Source organism: Chelon labrosus (genome assembly GCF_963514085.1).
Source record: "Chelon labrosus genome assembly, chromosome: 11".
Taxonomy (NCBI): Eukaryota; Metazoa; Chordata; class Actinopteri; order Mugiliformes; family Mugilidae; genus Chelon; species Chelon labrosus.
Genome location: NC_140344.1, coordinates 18801880 through 18821008, shown reverse-complemented (window position 1 = coordinate 18821008; position 19129 = coordinate 18801880). Strand labels below are relative to the sequence as shown.

General features: G+C 43.1%; 1 protein-coding gene across 2 annotated transcripts in view; it reads right to left on the bottom strand.

Moving 5' to 3' along the window:
• itpr2 (inositol 1,4,5-trisphosphate receptor, type 2) overlaps window positions 1-15054 on the bottom strand; it is a 52014-nt gene extending 36960 nt beyond the window's left edge. The window contains exons 1-15 of one of the 2 annotated variants that reach the window (XM_084554558.1): window positions 14569-15054; window positions 10250-10320; window positions 9872-9990; window positions 9704-9790; window positions 8725-8883; window positions 7887-7985; window positions 7704-7787; window positions 7432-7578; window positions 5665-5760; window positions 5292-5336; window positions 3250-3401; window positions 1625-1724; window positions 1380-1540; window positions 1142-1283; window positions 816-974 (exon numbers count right to left, since the gene is read on the bottom strand). In XM_084554558.1, coding sequence (XP_084410684.1) covers window positions 816-974; window positions 1142-1283; window positions 1380-1540; window positions 1625-1724; window positions 3250-3401; window positions 5292-5336; window positions 5665-5760; window positions 7432-7578; window positions 7704-7787; window positions 7887-7985; window positions 8725-8883; window positions 9704-9790; window positions 9872-9990; window positions 10250-10320; window positions 14569-14660 — 1713 coding nt within the window. In that variant the 5' untranslated portion in view covers window positions 14661-15054. Of the gene's footprint in view, window positions 1-815; window positions 975-1141; window positions 1284-1379; window positions 1541-1624; window positions 1725-3249; window positions 3402-5291; window positions 5337-5664; window positions 5761-7431; window positions 7579-7703; window positions 7788-7886; window positions 7986-8567; window positions 8584-8724; window positions 8884-9703; window positions 9791-9871; window positions 9991-10249; window positions 10321-14568 lie in introns of those variants that run through there. The other variant, XM_084554559.1, reaches the window with a different exon arrangement.
• Between the last annotated feature and the right edge of the window lie 4075 nt (window positions 15055-19129).

Here is a 19129-nt window from a genome sequence, read left to right as displayed (position 1 = left end):
AATCAGTTGTGCAAAAGTATGGGTCTATAGTTAGCTTTACAGCTAGCTGTGTAAGAGCTGGTATCAGCAACTGGCTGTGAGTGACCAAGAAGACTTGAGCAGAAAAATTAGAGACAGATTAAATTGGTGCATTTCAGTCCTAAGAAAATGTGTTCATTTTATTTATGTCACCACAACCTAGTCTCCAACATCTACTTTACTTCACTTTATGTCTGTCCAGACCCATGCAATATGTGTATGTAGTGAAGATGTTGAAGGACGCACATCTAATCAAAGTGTTTTTGCAGAACATTATGATCCCCTTTGACTTTTTGGACATAAAATGTCGTCACAATATCATAATTTAATCCTGTGAGATTTGCTCCAAATATTATCATAATTAGAATTAGCATTTTACGGTCATAAATGCGTTTGTGAGCTCACAGGAACCCTGACATATTGATCTCTGAACACCAAATTCTAATAACTTCCTGCTTAAATCCAACTGAATAGCTGTGATTAATATTTTAAAATTTCGCCAAGGTGCTCCTGAGATTGTGTTCACAAGGATTAGATAGGCGAGTTGACGTACTGATGTACAGACGTGCAACTAAAAAAATAAACACTAGTCATAAATTATTTATGTTGATCCGCTAATTACCGCTAAAAACTGCTTGAGAACTACTTTGACTACTTGATTAGGAGCATTTCAATAGATTATTCCAGATCGACGGACAGAATCTGTCCCAATAAGCTTCCAGTGCAAAGCCACCTCTATCCTTAACTACCTCCCATCCTGTAGATAATGAACACTTATATAGAGGCTGAAAACATGCCTGGTTCTTGCGATAGTCCTGTTGGGAGTGCCGTAGCACCCTGTAGCAGAGTCTAAACATGTACTTGAAGTGAGCATAGCGCTGGTCTCCCAAATCCTCCAACCTCAGCATCTGACCTTCGCCGTGATCATCAAATGGAGCCTTCAAAATGCCAAATATCTGGAGGAACAGAAACCCACATGTATTGATCAAAACCTAGCCGAGCATTTACAGACTATAGCAGGCCACTACTGCTAAGGCACAATATGCAGTAGGCCCACTTGTTACACTTCGGACCAATCAGCATTTGCTCCCAAATTAACTTTTTTATTTTTACTCATTCTGACCTGGGCGAGGATGTTTTGTTCCCTCATGAGTTTCTGCCTCTCCCGGTTGGGTGTAGAGGTGACCACAGACAGAACGTCCTGTCCGTTGTTTGGTACCACACACACAAAGAAAACAAGGTCCTCCAGAAGCTTAGTCACAAACCTGAAATATACATGTGAAGGCATAAAATAAAATAAATCATTAAGTATGCACACAATCTGGTGGGACATCTGTGTCACCGTGCTCTAATCTCTGTACCTCCTCTCGTTCTGAGTAATGTTGGCATACTGGAGCTTCCTCACGGTGGACTCCAACACCTTGCTGGCATCGTTAGCAAAGTCCAAGTCCCTGACCTCCGACAGGGGAACAGATACAATGGCAAAAGCCTCTTTGTCTTCTTTAGTGGGACAGGTGCCAATCTATTGGGACGGACAAAAAAGGTTTGCTGGTAATACATTCGTGTTTGCTTTACTTGTTGTGATTGTGTGTGTGTGTCTGTAGACCTTGAGCATAACCGGACGCTCTTCCTCTGCATCGATGGGGACGTTAGTGCTGGTCACCCAAGTGTTGGTGCACAAGTGCCTAAGTCTCACGTAGGAGTTTCTGAGGAAGGATGGGAAAAATTATTAGGAGTTCATATGAGTTTTAATTGACTATATTATTTTTTGGTGCCGTTACCAAACTTAAAATGATCCATATTTGTAAAGTTGGACTCAGACTACAGGATTTTATATACCTCCAATCTGCTCTGCCAACGGCCAATCGAGTTTTGAGGAGAAGAAGAAGAACCTCTATACCGAGCTAGGTCAAGATTGGAGGGATAAATATGGGAATAAATCAGCCTGAAACTTCTGAAGTCTGAGTCCAGCCTAGCAAACAAGTTATATATGTATTCCTAGAAAGTCTCTTTTTTGACTTTGAGGGTACCAGAAGCACAGTGGTTGTACCGTGAATTATTGAACAAACAGTCAAGGTCCCCAGATGATGAAGCCTACGGACTCTGGTGATCCCCTGACTACTCATCTTGGCCCACAATCAAGTTAACGTCTCTAATTTATGACAACTGTTCCACGGATTGCCTTTTACTTTTTTGTATCATACACTTAAGGAGAAACTTCACAACACGCACAGTTGGGAGACAAATTAGAATAACGTGCAAGATCAAGGAGCACTGAACGCACCACCTCAAGCGATCTCATGGTGTTAAGGACTGAAATAGTACTGTCCTTGACGCCAGCAGGTGGCAGTAATGCACGTGCAACCTGGTTCGCCACTGACCAATCAAGTGAAAAGGAGAAGAAGAAGACCCTCTATACCACATGTGTCAAACTGATCCGTGAAAGGGCCACTATGGGTTCATTCTAACCATGCAGCAGCACACCTGACTTGGCTTAATCAATCAACTGAACTGCCTTCACACAGTCGCTTCAGGTGTCCTCTTGCTTGATTGGAACAAAAACTTGCCAGCCACACCCACTGCATGGGTGCTGCATGGTTGGAATGAAAACCTGCAGCCACAGTGGCCCTTTCACGGATCAGTTTGACACCCCTGCTCTATACTGAGCTAGATCGAGATTAGATGTGTGTTAGTTCCGTATCTATTCTTAAAATGGCTCTTTTTTGGCTTTGGGGGTCACTAGAAGCACAGTGCTGTAGCATGAACGTTTGTATTGACAGCGATGGTCCCGAGATGATAAAGCCTACGGACTGTGTTGATTCCCTCACTACTCATCTTTGCCCACAATCAAGTTTACATTGTTCCATGATGAGGTTGCATGGATTGCCCTTAACTTTTGTGCATGCATGAAACCCAGTTTGTGTACTGCTCTCGGGTTGAGTCATACTAACTTGTAGTAACTCAGTTTCACTTGTTGGAAAATATTTCCAGTAAAACTGACAGTATATTTCAAATTAAACAACAAAAAATGACACTAACTTGAATAAATCTCACAGTAGCAGGTGTTTTGGAGCCAAAATAAAGTGACATTACCTCACCCTAATGGCAGATGTTCTGACATGAACTGCTGCTGCGCTCTGTGCTGTGGAAAATCCCTCCTGTGGACACAACTACGGCTAACTTGTTTGTGTTGGTGTAGCACCCACCCCCCTCCTCGTGTGAGTGACTGACCTGGGCACAAGACAGTCAGCCCGCTGCAGAGTGGTGGCATCCAACTCAAACAGGGAGGCAATGTCATTCCCATGGGGAACAGAAACCAGGGTGAAAGCAATCTTCTCTGCCGCTTGATGCTTCCTCTTGGAGAACACGGCATCCGTCTCATTCTGCAGCACACGCACAAACACACGCACAGAAAACAGCAATTAGCGTGTGCAGTCTAAAAGTTTTTGCGGCACAGATATATACATCATTTATCAATACTCATGCGGTTGATTTTATTCCATTCCAACAGTCTTGCAACAGTTTATATAATAAAAAATATGTTTTAGATTGGACATGTGCCAATTAACCAAAACTAATTCTTATTTTGGTTACTAATTATTGTGGAAATTATATTCCTGAACTGACTAAAGCAGCAATAGAGTCACAAGGAAAATTCCTAGAGGTATTTTTGACTATTTTTCTGGCACTGTATGCTAAATGATTACTAAAAGGAAAAAAAAACAACAGTCATTTTGAATTATGGTAAATGGCCTTGCTTTTATACAGCGCTTTTCTACCTATTGGCACTCAAAGCGCTTCACAGTCAGAGACACATCTACCCATTCGCTCACACAAGCACACACACATTCACACAACTGGGGGCAACTGGGGGTTCAGTGTCTTGCTCAAGGACACTTCGGCATGTGGCACATTCCAGGGATCGAACCGCTAACCCTCTGGTTTATGGACAACCCGCTCTACCTACTGAGCCAAGTATGAATGCGTATTTTTACACTGTAGCTGGCATCCAAAATATATTTGATGAACATTATGTGGTTACACAGGAAATATCAAGTGTAACAAACACTTCAGAGATTATTTTTCTGTCCATTCACTGATTAATTAATAAATAGTTTAGTATTGAAGTTGGTGACCGCAGCAGTAAACACTTTCTCTTCACAGCCGGCCCTCTGACAAACCCACCCACACCTCAAAGCCGCAATTTTAAACTGCACTCACGCGCTCCACGTGGATGATATAGATCTTGCTATATTCTGAAAATTCAGCCACACAAGTGAAATGATCAGCACGGTGCGTGTTAACAAGACTGTGACCGAAAAGCGGAGTGGGGCTGCCTTATCGTTGCATGCATCCTCGTCGAAATACTGATGAATGCAACTGAGGACAGATGGATTTGAGCAAAGCTATACTGTCTCAGCTACACTAGTTACACTAATGAGTTATCAAATTAAGCCGAAGTGTAGCCAGAGAGCCATGACTTCTCTGTGGTCGACTCTGCAGTACGCAGGCTGCTACAGCGTGCAGATGCAGCACATTATGGCGAGGGTTAATTTCACCCGCTGTTCTCTGCATGTCAATGGGAAGCTCCCCAGAGCTGCCTCTACGCCTCAGCTTCTTCTCTATCCTCCCACTCCCCTCCTCCTCCTCCTCCTCCCCCCCCCCCACCGCTCTGCTGGTGACTCACTCCACCAGCTTAGCACAGGCGAGTGGAGCAGAGCAGACAGCACGTCTGCCTCCCCTCCATCCCCTCTCGCAGGGCACCCCCACACCCAGACGTTATGTAAGGAGCCCCCTGTGTGTCTGAAATTCAGCATGTGCATGAGAAAGTGTGTGAGGCCAAGAGAGTTTGTGCGCGCTGTGTTGTGTGTGCAGCATTGCCAGAATACAAATGTGCAAGGTAGCAAAGAGCTGAAAGAAATGTCTGGATATAGATTCAGAGTTTGGCAGAGTTCGTGTGCGTGCCTCTGTTGTGAGCACAAGAGAAGCTATTGCATAACCAGAGGAGACAGAGACGGACCTAAAGTTTGAACTCATATCTGCTGAGATAATTGTTCTTTACCTAAACACTCATTATTTCATAATTACTCAACTTATCATTAACTAATTTTCTCGTGGTGGAATCTAACTCATCTATGGTGCAAAAATGACATATTATTAATGCTGACAATGTCTGCATAACATAATGTGAAGTATCTGTCTGTAATAGCAAGTGTGACGCCCGAGTCTGAGGTCAGGTATTGCGAATAAATGTGTTTGTTGGACCTACTCACCTCTCCTTTAGATTCCACTGTGTTGTCTTTGAATTCAGGGTTCACCTGCGGAGAAATTGACAGCTCAGCGGTCTTAAATCTATAGAAAGCCCTGATGACAGCCCTTTAATTATCATCACCATCACCCAATCTGAACCATTCAGCAGCAAAGGAGGGATGATGGTGGCCAAAACAATGGGAACACTGCCACCTACAGCACATAATCTAAAATTCCCTTTGGCTGTGCTCCTGAAAAGTACAGTAGATGAGCTCAGTTTAGCAGTAAAGGCTGTTAATGCCGGCTGCCTTCTAACAGCAAATTAAACACAAACAGCTTCAATATCAAACAGGTGAAAACGGATGCCCTGACATCACAAGCTGAAGAGAAACTCACCTCCGCTGCGAGGTAATTCCCCGTCGCCAGGTGTTTGAAGCGGAAGAGACTGTTCCACTGGCCGGCTCCACCCCTGCAGGGGTCGTAGTGCACGACCTGCCATGAGGATGCAAAATAAGAAGCGTTATTTTTGCAGAAGCATCGCATTTTTCAAGCGTTTATGGTGGTTTTTCCACCTCTCGCAAGACTGCAGTTTAATGTCAGTCTGTGCCTGCCTCCAGAAGACTTGATATAGTAAGTATGGACTTTCCTGAATGAGTATGGCAACACTGCAAGCACATTTGGTTTCTATTAGGAAAAACTATGTCAGATGCTAAATGAAACAGGGATGCGTGTTTTCATTTTGCACCGACCAAATTTCCTTCCGTCACTGCAGTGATACAGTGAGTCAGAACGAGAGTCATATTTTAACGTATGCGTAACAGAACTTTTGGCAACGGTGCAGCAATGTGTCAACAGCAGATATGGTAACACAAGCACATTCTGACAGAAGGGGGGGGAACAGGAACTTCGATTTAGTGCAAGCTGATAAAGAGGAACGTGCAGAACAATGGAGGGGATTACAACTAAAGGTTAAAAGAGGCTGACGGGCAGACGTTAGGGGAAATGATGGCAGAAATTCATGAGAAACAGGCAGCGATTAGGACAAAGTTGTACTTAAAGTGTTGTTTGCTTTTTCAGCTTTAGCACAACAAAGTTTATGTTAGGTAATGTGTATTGTTGAGTGAAGCCCTGCCCCTTCCAGTGTACAGTACTTCAGTGGTATGGTGCTAGTGAATGGCAAGGCTATTGTTTAATTCTGGTGAGCTGCTGAATTATGCATACAGGGTTTGTCCAAAAGACAGTACAGTACCATTTAGTTCTGTGCACAAAATACACCGATCAGGCATAACATTATGACCACTGACAGTAGAAGTAAATGACATTGACCATCTTGTGACAATACAGTGTTCTGCTGGGAAATATTTTGACCTGACATTGATGTGGATGTTACTTAGACATGTACCAGACACCTAGACCAGACCAGGCACCCCCACCCCAGCAGCCATCCCCAGCAGGATGCAGCTTGACACAGGCACACACACAAGAACGGTTTAGGAAAAACTAAAAAAAAAAAAACGTGAAAAGCAGCACAAGGTGTTGACCTGGCCTCCAAATTCCCTAGATCCCAAACTGATCAAGTATCTGTGGGACGCACTGGAACAAGCCTGATCCACACAGACCCCTCCCCACTAACAACATGCTGTTATCAGACACCACAGGACACCCTCAGGAGGCCCATGTCCATTCTCTCATGAGTCAGAACTGTTCTGGAGGGAGACCCACACAATATGAGGACGGTGGTCATAATGGTATGCCTGATCGGTGTACATCTCAACAACACAGCTTCCAGGAATGATGAAAAAAATAATTTTAATAGGGAAAAATAACTTATGAGCTATCCATCCATCTAGAGAGTAGTCTTCCTTCTTGAGTTGACAAACATCATATGTGTAACCCATGAAAATATTCAAATAACGAAACGACTTATTTTTTCACCATTTACTATTGCACATATTGCTTTTTTTTTTCAAAATAAGTTCTCAGTGTCTCCTGGAAGGGGCGGGACTTTTCCGTTTTAGACAAGTTTGTTTCTAGGCGATCATTGCTCAGGAAAACAATGAATAAACATGACACCTTTCTGTTTCTAAAAATATTAATAAAGAAGCGTCAGTGATATTTTAAAAACTTTGCTACTAAATTTGCTCATTGCAGTCAGCGTCTTACCTCAATCTCCCAGAGGGCCTTGGAGCTGGTGGCTGAGGTGGCGGACTGCCGCAGCGTGGTCCTGAGAAAGACATGCTGCTGCTTCTTGTACTCGTCACACGTCAGGAACTTCTCCTGCTCGGCATGAAACAGCCTCACCACGTCTCCCTGACAGAGGACAGAATGCAAACCTCAGACCGCTGCGTGTCATGTTGCTTTAAAGACGGACAAACCACACGTGGGCCTGTTAAAATAATGCACCGGATAAATATACAATCAATGAAAGAGCATACCCCCTTCAACACATCGTCCCTGTAGTCACTAAACTTCATGAACAAGGTGACCTTCCAGCTGGTGTTACAGTTAACGGCATTAACCTGGCGGGGAGAAGGGTGAAATACAACACAAATATGGGTTTAATGCAGCCAGCTAATGTTTTACAGCCGATAGAAACAATACAAATAGACTAGTCCCACCTCTTTGCAGCCGAGATTATCTAACAGCTCGATGTTACTGGCGTGAAGAGGCTGTCCGGCATTCACTGGCATTAGCACCACCTTGTCTCCAACCACCACCTTGAAGCCAATTAGAGACAAAGTCAAACTGCAGCTGAGAGACACAGTTTTGTGAAATCCTGCGGTTTTCAAATGGATTAAACAGAAAGTAAAAGTGCATCCATGCAAGAGGTTTATCAAACATCCCCATAATTTTTTATTTTTTTTTAATCTTAGGGTGCTGCAGCAACAAACAGCAAAACAGATTAAATCACACCATAGTTAGACGATAATAATGCAGCATACAAAGATATGGTGGCTAAACCGTACGCTACCTATTACTGAATCAGTGCTTGTATAATACATGTAGTAATAGACTCGCACAGTCAACTCTTTCTCATCGTAAGCAGCCACACACACAAGCCCACTGTGGCTTCAGAAATGGGTCACACTCTTTTAATGCTGTGCTGGACTATTTAAAAGAACGCTTTAAATGTAATGAAGCGGTTTCTGTGGCAAACAGTGAATAGAAAGCAGACGTTATTTAAGCTCAACCTGAAAATCTACATGCATTCAGAAGAGTGCTGCGTCCATGCTTTTGTCATGATGCTCCGTGTGTGTGTGACCTAACGCACAAACACCATGCACACGCAAGAGCAATACCTTTAATCATAGGATGCTAAAGCCAGAGGAGAAGGACAAAATCAGAAATGTTACTGGACAAACAATGAACTGACGGTCCAAACAGAGAGGAATGCCAAGTTGTTGTACAGTACTTCATTGCTACATAGGGGCTGACGTCAAGCGGAGGGAAACGTACATTATCTCCTTCGCTGCGGAGCTTCCAGAAAGGCTGAATGTAGAACCAGGAGCCCTCGTTGCCAGCTGGGTCCAAAGAAACCCGCATGGCGTTCTTCTCCAGGAGAGCAGGGAGGCGCTTGTTCACCGTCAGGTACTTATTGCTCTTTATGTGCAGGAGCTGAGACAGAAGAATGAGGCGGTTTAGATACTACGAAATAAATTCAGATCATGCAGCAAGGTAAAAGTACTTATTTTATTTTCTACCGTCCTTAGCTACCTAAATATGATTTGAGAACATTGTCCTCAAGCAAAACTGATTATCTTCTAAATGAATTGTCTACTTGTGACTGTTCCATCAGAGTTACACGGAAAATTTATACTTTCACATTTGTGCTTGAAAACTGATGTGAACAATTATCTTAAATAGTTCCCAGTTCATATGGCCAACCGTTATACTTGTATGTTCTGCAGCGAAGTGCAATCTCCGACAATGCTTCATATGTTTTGAGTGCAAATATCTATAATATTCTCCAAGGTGACTTTGTAACTTCAGCTGTGGACACAAAAGTGCATTGTGTTTTCAGTTGTTGCAGAGTATGACATAACTTCACGAAGTCTTATTTGAAGAAGAGAGGCGGTGCACTGTTTCAGTGGTCAGTCGTGGCATCTGGAGAAGGGTGTGTAGCTGCACACAATACATTTCCTGATTCCACTGAACAAACAAGCTCCTAAATTCCAACCCCAACAAATTGCTTTTCATTATGGCGAGCTTACTGAGGCAAAATAAGAACGGCTGCTGCCTTTACCATGCCGTGCAACAGCCGTTATCACGTACTTTCTCACTTCAGCCTTGAAGGCATGAGTTCAGTGCTCAGGGAAACAAAGTCTCAGGGATTGGATGTCACTAACGCAACCTTTGTAAACAAGAAAATAAAAACAAGGCTCTGGACTGCGGACAATCTGACGCCACGGGTGTCTGCAGATGAGAGGGCCTCTACCTGGATGACGTTGCTGTATTTGACAACTTCTCCGAGAAGCTTCTTGTTCTCCGACTCGTTCTGCTTCTGCTCCAGTTCTGCTGCATGCTAACCAATGAGAGAGAGAGCTGTTAATGATCTAGAATGCTTTAAGATGACGATCTAGATTCAGACGGAGGTTAAAAATACCTGCAACTTTTTAAACAGGTCTCCCTGTGTGTTGTTGTTTCCTTGTTTTCCTTGTTTTGCCTTCCAGAACTGCTTCTGGGCTGAGTATCTGTTCATGGGACACACCTTGAAGAGGCAATCTGCAGAGGAGGAGAAGCATTCATGCTCAGAGGAGTCACCATCTTAGAGGCAGGTCAAATGACACTTAAAGGGGTCTTAATGTGGTAAAACAGCACAGCGAGGTTAGTCGTTATTTGCCCTACAGAGGCCTGTTTAGAAACCTAAACACATAAAAGCTTTTCTAAAACCACAGTGTTGTGTCAGACAACACTGAGCGTGGACAAATTTGCGTTGGTATGAGTGACCTCAAACCAGTGGGACCGGAAATATCGTACACACCTCTGAACTTTTTGGGCGGATTGGCAAGGTCTCCAGCATCGGGCTGGACAACACACCTGTCATCGACAAGCCTGTAGAGAAGAGCAAAAACAGAGGAAAATCTTTTATGCAGTCATCCCATTAACCTCCATTTCACTTGCCTTGAACATAGAGATTTGCATAGCACAGACTGTAGTGTAATTTTGGTGTCACAGTTACATGCAAATACACAGAAAGTCAAATCTCACACTACTACTGAAATCAGACATTTGAATATGAGGATCAACACACAGTGACTGGCCACAGTGCAGGATGAAAAGCATCATATCCATCTCTTTAGAGCGAGTCCAGTATCCGGAGTGTTGCGGGGCTTCGATCTCTGCTTCCCAGCTCACGGGGAGCTCTCCTTAGTGTTTAGTTTGTATGGAGATAAATGGACTGCAGTTCACACAAACCAGAGAAAACTTAAAACGATGACAAACCACACAAACAAGATGTCAACGCGATGCGTGTAAAATGCAAACTAAAGCTCTGAGAGTGAACACTGTATTGGTCATGGAAGAGCGGGCCTCGCTGTCAAGTCTTGTGTAGATTACTAGAACACAGCGTGGCCACTTGAGGAAACCGTGTGGTTTCTGTGCAAGGCTGATTAGAGTGCTTTCTAAAGGTGTCATCCAGTCAACTACGGCCTCGCTTCCCACATTCTGGCCTTACGGAAGAGTTGTAAAAGTTGCTGACAACTTTACACACCAGAGATGTTTCATTGACGGCTTCGGAGACGCACACCAGCACAACTCACACACGTGGCACAGTCGATGAGCAAAATTAGGAAGCTGATGATGGTGGCAGATAGCGGAGGAAATGCTTTGGTTCCAAGAGCGAAAATACGACTAAATGTATGCTGCAACAGATTAAAGAAACTCCATGAAAAAATGTGCACCATACAGGCGACGTTAAATTGTAGATATGCAGCCATTTAACAACATGTATTATCTGTCACATCGCGTCACAGAGTAGACACATAAAGATGAGCAATATCTGATAACGTAAGGAGATTTATTATATGCCATTACATCCCAGAGCTGAACCTGCAGAAGATATTTTCAGATAAGATAAACCAGATCAAAGTAGTGGGCACTGGGCGAGGTAAGGGTGAAAGAGGGGGGAAATATAAGGCAAAACAACAGAGACAGAAAAAGAACAGGTTCACGAACAGAATACCTACTACATCTAAGCAATCGGGGAGGTACACGCTTTAATTTTTATGACCAAAATGACCACAGACCAGTCGGTTCGTTGTAAAGTTGTATGGCTTGAGGGACAAACGACCTCCTCAACCTGTGCGTGGAGCAGAACAGAGACTGAACAAGTCGCTTTTATCTATGTCCCTGCCCAAGCCGTGTTGTTAAGCGGTTTTCATTTAAAGAGACCAAACAAACTTGGTTGGTTTCATCCTGCAAATGAACTTCATCATAAATCTGTTTGGCTAGGTTAAGACAAGACTCGGGGGCATTTTGGAAAAGCAAATTAGAGATAATGTAGATAATCTTGTTGTCTGTAAGGCCAGTGATCATTATCTTTGAGGTTTTCTTGTCCTTTGTTAAGTGTTTGTAGGATGCTTACAGCTACACAGTAAATTATGACATTAGCCTAGAGAAATGCTATCATTTCAAACCGCTGAAACACAGTCTCTACCACCAGCTATGAAATCCCATAAGACTCCATATCATCCCATTCCACTTATCCATTCGCACCACAGTTTGAGTTGCACAAGCACATCCATTCATCCCGTCCGCTGAGGAGAAACATAATGCAACGGACAATTCCTCCAATTCATACAAAGCTGGCAGGCTCGCTCAAGTGAGCCGAGCCATTTCCTATTTATGCCACGGCTCTTGATCACTGTCAATCCAGAGGCCGCGGATTATTTCCTCCGACTCTTTATCGAAGGCTACATCTAAATGAGAAACAATAGAGCCCAACAGGAAGCATTATCAAGTATCTAATGGCCAAACAGGAAGGCTCTCTGGAAATGTCCCCCAAGCCCATAAATAAGTAACTATAAGTCTGAAACGAGCCGGGCGTTAGTACAAACAGTGAGGCTTGGACAGTGCCTGACACTCTGTAACTAAGTTAAACATGAACCAAAGATAAATCTACCAGGCTGGCCACAGACAAGCTAATTATAGCCATTGCTTATGTTGAGCGAACTGAGACAACAACGCATACAACGGCGTGTAATGCAGAGGAGATGTGGGTCTGATATGGAGGTGTTTTCTAAGGAACAGGCAACATCTGAATGACTCATCTGTAAGGAAAGTGTGTGAAGGAGTTCATCACCAATGTCTCTTACTGCATGTTTAGGCTTGCTGATAAAGTTGCACAGAAAATCTAACCCGAGTTCCAGATTTCTTCATTATTCATATCCTGGGATGGTTTCAGGCACACACACACCCACACACACACTCACACACACAAAAAAACTGATTTGTTTAAACAGAATATATCACAAATCTACAAAATTAAGCTTTCTGATGATTAAAAAAAACATGAAACGTAAAATCTAAGAGGTCAAGGTCACTGATGGAACTCTAAGGTAGGCTGCCTTTCAGTGTTTGTAATGGTAGCTGTGTGAGGAACTCAGAGATTTAATGTTATCCTAAGCAAACACGGGCATGGGCAGCCTTGGGTGGCCGAGGTTACATTGTGACTCAGGGAAGTTCCTGCTGCAGGCTCTTTGCTTTAGATACTGCCGTTTGCTCCGGGCCGTGGCGAGCTTTGGCAAAGCTCAGCTCTGATAAAATACCCAGGGCCCCTGTCAAACTACATGAGTTATTGAAAGGCAGATAAGCATTTCATTGCCTTTCTTCGCAACAACACGAGGTATGAACAACCGCTACTGTGGACTTGTGCGTTCCCTGTGCATGCATTTGCAATATCACAGGCCTTTAGAGCTAAGGGGGCGTTTCAGCAACAGAAAGGGGGATATCGTCGCTGCCATTTTCTCATAAGACCTCCACGGGCTGTTGAAAAACTCATGTGAATCTGCAGCTTGCAGGAATCATTTAAGGCAGAAAAAAAAGGAACAAGAGAGAGATTGAGAAATAGAGTGAGGAAAAGGGAGAGGATGTGGGTGGGGCAAACTCATTCCTGTCAATCTTTCCACAAGGCTCACAGGCCAGAGTGCACCCGGAACCGCTGAGGCATTTCACCTTGCACCGAAGCTTTCACCGTAGGAAGAACAACAGGCCAACAAACTGCTGGTGGCTTCTTTTGATTGAGAACGACACAGTGAAAGGCAGTTGCACCTACATACAACCTTGAATAATAATAAGCTGAACTGACAACTGACTGTAAAGGAGCGTGAGCTGTGACAGTCAGCAATATAAACACTCACGCTACAGTTTAAAGCTGTGGTTCTGTTTTTTTTTGTCAGTAAGATGACACACACTCATCTAAAAGCAGTCGCACACACTGCACAGATAATTTCACTGACCGGTGACTAGAGAGCAGTTCTCAAGATTCAGACAAACTCTTCTGCAGTTGTCCTTTCCGTCCCTCATCTGATGGCCTCTCAGGCCGATCTTGTGACCCACTGGTGGCGTCTCAAGCCTCAGGCTGGTGGCCAGTGCTTTAAATAACGAGCCGTGCTGACTGAATGACAAGAGTCTTAAGTCCAGAATCAAAATGTAGCTCAGTCCTCACCAAAACCTTGGTTGTTAAGACACTGTCAAAACTTTCATCTACTTAAATTAATACAAAAATGATGTGCATGATTGTCTGGGGAGCACGATGTGGTGTCCTGTAGTGTCTCTAAACTCCCATACAAACACAATACAAATGTCCCTAATGGTTTAAATGTCTCCAAATGTCTTGTTGGACATGATTTGCATAATGGAGGAGTGAGGTGCATGGCCAATACTTCTCATCCTAACATCAAATGAATGAAAACAAAGAGACATTTTACACCTCCCTCATCTTGCTTAGGACCCCCCCTGACACCTTCTCCTGTCGACCTCCCAGTCCCCGAAACTCTACTTTCGGGGTCGAGGCGAAAACTTCCGCTCGCCACTTGTGTACCTGGGCAACACACGCTGCTTTGCATTCCTGTTACATTTGCGCAAACGTGAAGAATTTCCTGCAGTTTGCACACTGACAGGCCTTGGCCACAAGTCGCACTTTTAACTTTTGACTCGAGCGCTTTAATGTGAACGTACAGAGGTCACGAATGCGGCAACTCGTGTCAGATGAGAAGTGAAAGCAGTTAAGAGATTACACAGGAGAGCAATGATATATTTGGTCTCGTCATGAGAGCGGAAAGTGAGACAGGAGGAACATACCCCAAAGTACTGATGAAGCCATTCACCGATCCTTCCGCGTACAGAGACACAATGTCTCCAATGTGAAGAAAACTGGATCTGTGCTCTGACATTTTCACTGAAGACGCGTTTTAGACTCGCTCTGCCTTTCCATTTATGAACAAATGGCACTGCTCCTCGGGTGAAGTAATCCACACGTTAGGGCGCCTCCAGTTCAGCAGCAGCCCTCAGATTCACCTTCATACTTCCACTTCCACGGGTCAGAAAGTCGACCGAGGGAAAAATAAGGTGAAAGTGCAACAAAACAAACTGCAGGCGGATTCTGTAAAAAAATAAATAAAAAAGAAAAAAGCTCTGTGTGTTTGAGACTTATTCAACTTCTTCCTGTATGCCACACAGACCCGGGGAGCGCTCTTCTTCACATCCACTTCAGGGGGCGGAGACTGCTGCTGTCAGGGCTGTGAGCAAATTCCGTTCAATGACATGTTTTTGTTTTTATTCAGAGCTGGCGCACCGAAAAATGCAAATCACGAAATAAAATGGCAACTTTTGGAAGAGGCCGAAAAGACAACGTAAAAACTAGTGATATTCAGTGAGATCAGAATATATATCGTATTTTATATTGGAATACGTTTTTTACATTATAAAAATGTTAATTTGAGTATTTTTTTTTTGTCTCATCTGAGTAACCAAAGAACTCTGGGAACACTTCAAACTCCTGGCTGCGTTACACGCAACATCTGGACAAAGCACGCATGGGCAGTGCCAAAATCTGTTTTTTCAAACTACGCCGTAATGGACACACAGGGAGGTACAATTTAATTTAATTCCCCGGAGTGCAGGTGCACTATGTGTTATGTTTTGTCTGGTTTTGTGTGTGTGTGTGTGTAAAAGTTCATACAATTCATGGTGTATTAAAAAAACAGGGCCAAAAAAGGAGCAGCTGCACTTGTCTGGTTTTTCTTGGAGACGTTTCACCTAATCCTGTTCTTCAGGCTCCTTCAGTTCCAAATGACGGAAGACATTATTTTTTTGTTATAATGTCTCCATTGAGAACATCTTTGGGCGGTGCCCACCCGAAACTTACATGACAAGGGTCTGTTAATGACCCAGTAGGTCAGTTTTTGTGAAAACCCAGGGTCAATTTGACTCCATTCATTGTTTAACGTCTCTAAATATATGACTGACATTTTTTGTTGTTGTTGTTTTTGCTTCATATTTAATGACTTTTCCTAATTTAATGGGGACACTGACATGGACACTGGCCCCAAAATAATATAGGCTATGTTATTATTCCTGATAATAGTTGTGATAATAGTTTTTCATACCAAATGTTATAGATAACAAGAATATGTACTTAGAAATTCTATAATGCCATTTAAACATATCTCTTTCCAATTTAAGGTCACTCAGTGAGATTTTATGGTGATCTGCTTATTTCTCTATAGTCGTATAATAGGTATTCTGAATGCATATGTGGGAATCTTGGGGACATTTTTTAATTGTAATCATTTTTTTGATTACAGGTTTAAATTGCTGGGGTCAAATTGACCCCAAGGATAAAGTAAAGGATAGTAAATTTGAAGGTAATAATAGGAGGGTTAACAGAATGAGACTTTGGTTTGAACTTCTGTTTAAGGTTCAGAGATGACAACATATTTTATAAAGATTAAAGAATGATTAAACTTCAGGCCAGCATTGAAAAGATAATTTAAGATGTGCACAGGAACTTTGTTTTTAATTGAAAATACAGTTCACTGTGCATTGTTCTATGTATAACTGTGCATGTGACAAATAAAACCTATCTATTTTTCCCTCTGTTTAATCTTGTCACAACGCCGTCACAGTTGTCTTGTGACTCTTTGGAGGGTCACAACCCTCAACCCCTGAACTAAACTACCAAGCTGTGTATAGGATAGTTAAAACAGCTGCTTTCATTGTTATGAACAATCCAGCAACTGATAACACTTCCGAGCACTTTTCCCAATAACTGACAATGACTATAGTGATTATAAAGTTTGAGCATGGTACGGACACTGTAAAAGTGCCAACTGAATGCTATCTGATGCTTAGCCATTCATTTTGGTGATTTATTAAAAAGCTTTCACCTGCACTGGATGATTTAAATGACCTGCAACGGAGCAGAAACCTTCATTCATTCATTCATTCATTCATTCATTCATTCATCTTCTGTAACCACTTGTCCTGTGAAGGGTCGCAGATGGGCTGGAGCCTATCCCAAACGTTATCGGGCGAGAGGCGGGGGGTACACCCTGGACAGGTCTCCAGTCTATCGCAGGGCTAACACAGACAGACAACCATTCGCACTCATATGCACAACTACTTCCAATTTAGAGCAGAAACAGATTCTCATTAATAGGATGGGGTGGTGTACCTCCTACGTTAATACACCAGGGGGCGCTCGAGATCCAACCTCAAAAAGTGCAGTAGTCTCAAGCGTCACACTGTCTGCCTCATTACTGGATCTATGTCGCCCCTCAGTGTTCACTTCACTGAATCAACATGAACAGTAAATCTGATGCTCCCTGGCGCTGGACCGTGTGCTAAACACAAACACCACAAACTGTTATTTCCACACTGGTTCCAAAAACCTGTTCCTCAGTGTGTGCTGGAGAGACACAGTGACACATATTTAAGAAAACAAACATTGACAGATTTCAGTGATTGCTCTAGATGACAGTTTGATGACAGATTTTATGTTGGCGCGCAAACTAGATAATTTTTTACCAAAGTAAAACAAAGAGAACATATCTAACAAGTTAAAACATTTATTTATTTACTCTTTTGTACTCCATCTATCAGTGTCAGAATACTTTATTAATTTATTACAAGGAAATGGTTTTGTTGCTGTTGGTCCTATAAAGTGACAGTTGCAAGGTGTCTAATACAAATACAAAATATTGTATTGTGAGTTATAAAGTTTGATGGCCACAGACAGGAACAACTTCCTGTGTCGTTCTGTGGTGTATTTGGGTAGGATGAGCCTGTCACTGAGGGTATGTCTTAGACTGGCCAGTGTGTTCTGGAGCGGGTGGGAGGAGTTGTCCAAGATGGTCTTCACTCTCGCCAGCATCCTCCTCTCTGACACTGTGTTCAAAGAGTCCAGCTCCACCCCTACAACATCACTGGCCTTGCGGATCAGTTTGTTGAGTCTATTAGCGTCTGCCACACGCAGCATGCTGCCCCAGCATGCAACAGCGTACAGGAGCGCACCGGCCACCACAGACTCATAGAACATCATCAACATTGTCCGGAAGTTGTTTAAGGATGCCAGTCTCCTCAGAAAGTAGTCGACTCTGGCCCTTCCTGTGGAGTGCCTCGGTGTTCTTTGACCAGTCCAGTTTATTGCCAGTGTGTACTCCCAGATACTTGAAATCCTCGACAATGTCCACATGGGCCTCCCTGGATGGTAACAGGGGTCACCAGAGCCTTTTTCCTCCTCATGTCCACAACCAGCTCCTTTGTCTTTGTCACATTCAGCTGCAGGTGATGGTGAAGAGGAAGGGGGAGAGGACTGTCCCCTGTGGAGCAGCTGTACCAGAACTCGTCGCTCTAAGGTCTTCATTATGTGGGAGGTCAGGGCCACCGGTGTGTAGTCACAGGGGCTGCTGGGGTGTGGTGTTTTTGGCACTGGAACTAGGCATGGTGTCTTCCACAGCACATGTACCCTCGGTAGATTCAGGCTTATGCTGAAGACCGGTTGAAAGACTCCACACAGCTGGGTGGCACAGGACCTAAGCACTCTGGGGCAGCAGCCTTCCCTGCATGGAGTCTCCTCAGCCGTCTCCTCACCTGGTCAGCTGTGAGGCAGGTTGTCTGATGCCACTAATGCATTGTTAAATCATGTTGTACTCTGTTAACATGCTGTATTTTGTCTTCACACAATAAGAATAAAGGGTCTTACACTTTTTCCATTAGGACAAAATACTGTACAGTGTACACAACAGCCTTGGCGATGGAAAGTAATCTGATATAGGCCTATTTAAATACTGCTTGTTCGTTAATTGGGATGTATCCATGTATTTATGTGCAATAGTATCTATCTCTGTTACCATTACTTTTCAGTATCCAATAAAACCCAATAAACAAATTTCTCTAAAAATATATTTACTTAAGTTCAATACACAATATTTTAATACACATAAAAGCACAATGCATTTTCATAAGCTTAACTCAACAACATAATTTAAAGTATATATATTTTTCACAGGGAAATCTCCACCTCCTCCAGCTGCAACATTATCTACTTGATATAATAAATGACGCAGTGGAGAAAATTATTTTTCACTTAAACAGTTTTTTAAGTGCTAAAGAGTTTTTTATTATTGCATATTTCACCATCGTGTCCTACTTTATCTTTACAAGTACGGGAGAGCTGGGTGTGTGCACGCACTTTGCGAACTAATGAGACAAGAAGAGAGCAATAAGGAAATAAAAATAATAATGGCTGGGGTGAGCGCCATATTCTGTCAATGGAATGTACCCACAAAGATAGAAACACAAGACTGTGTGTGTGTGTGTGTGTGCGTGAGAGAGAGAGAGAGAGAGCGAGAGAGAGAGA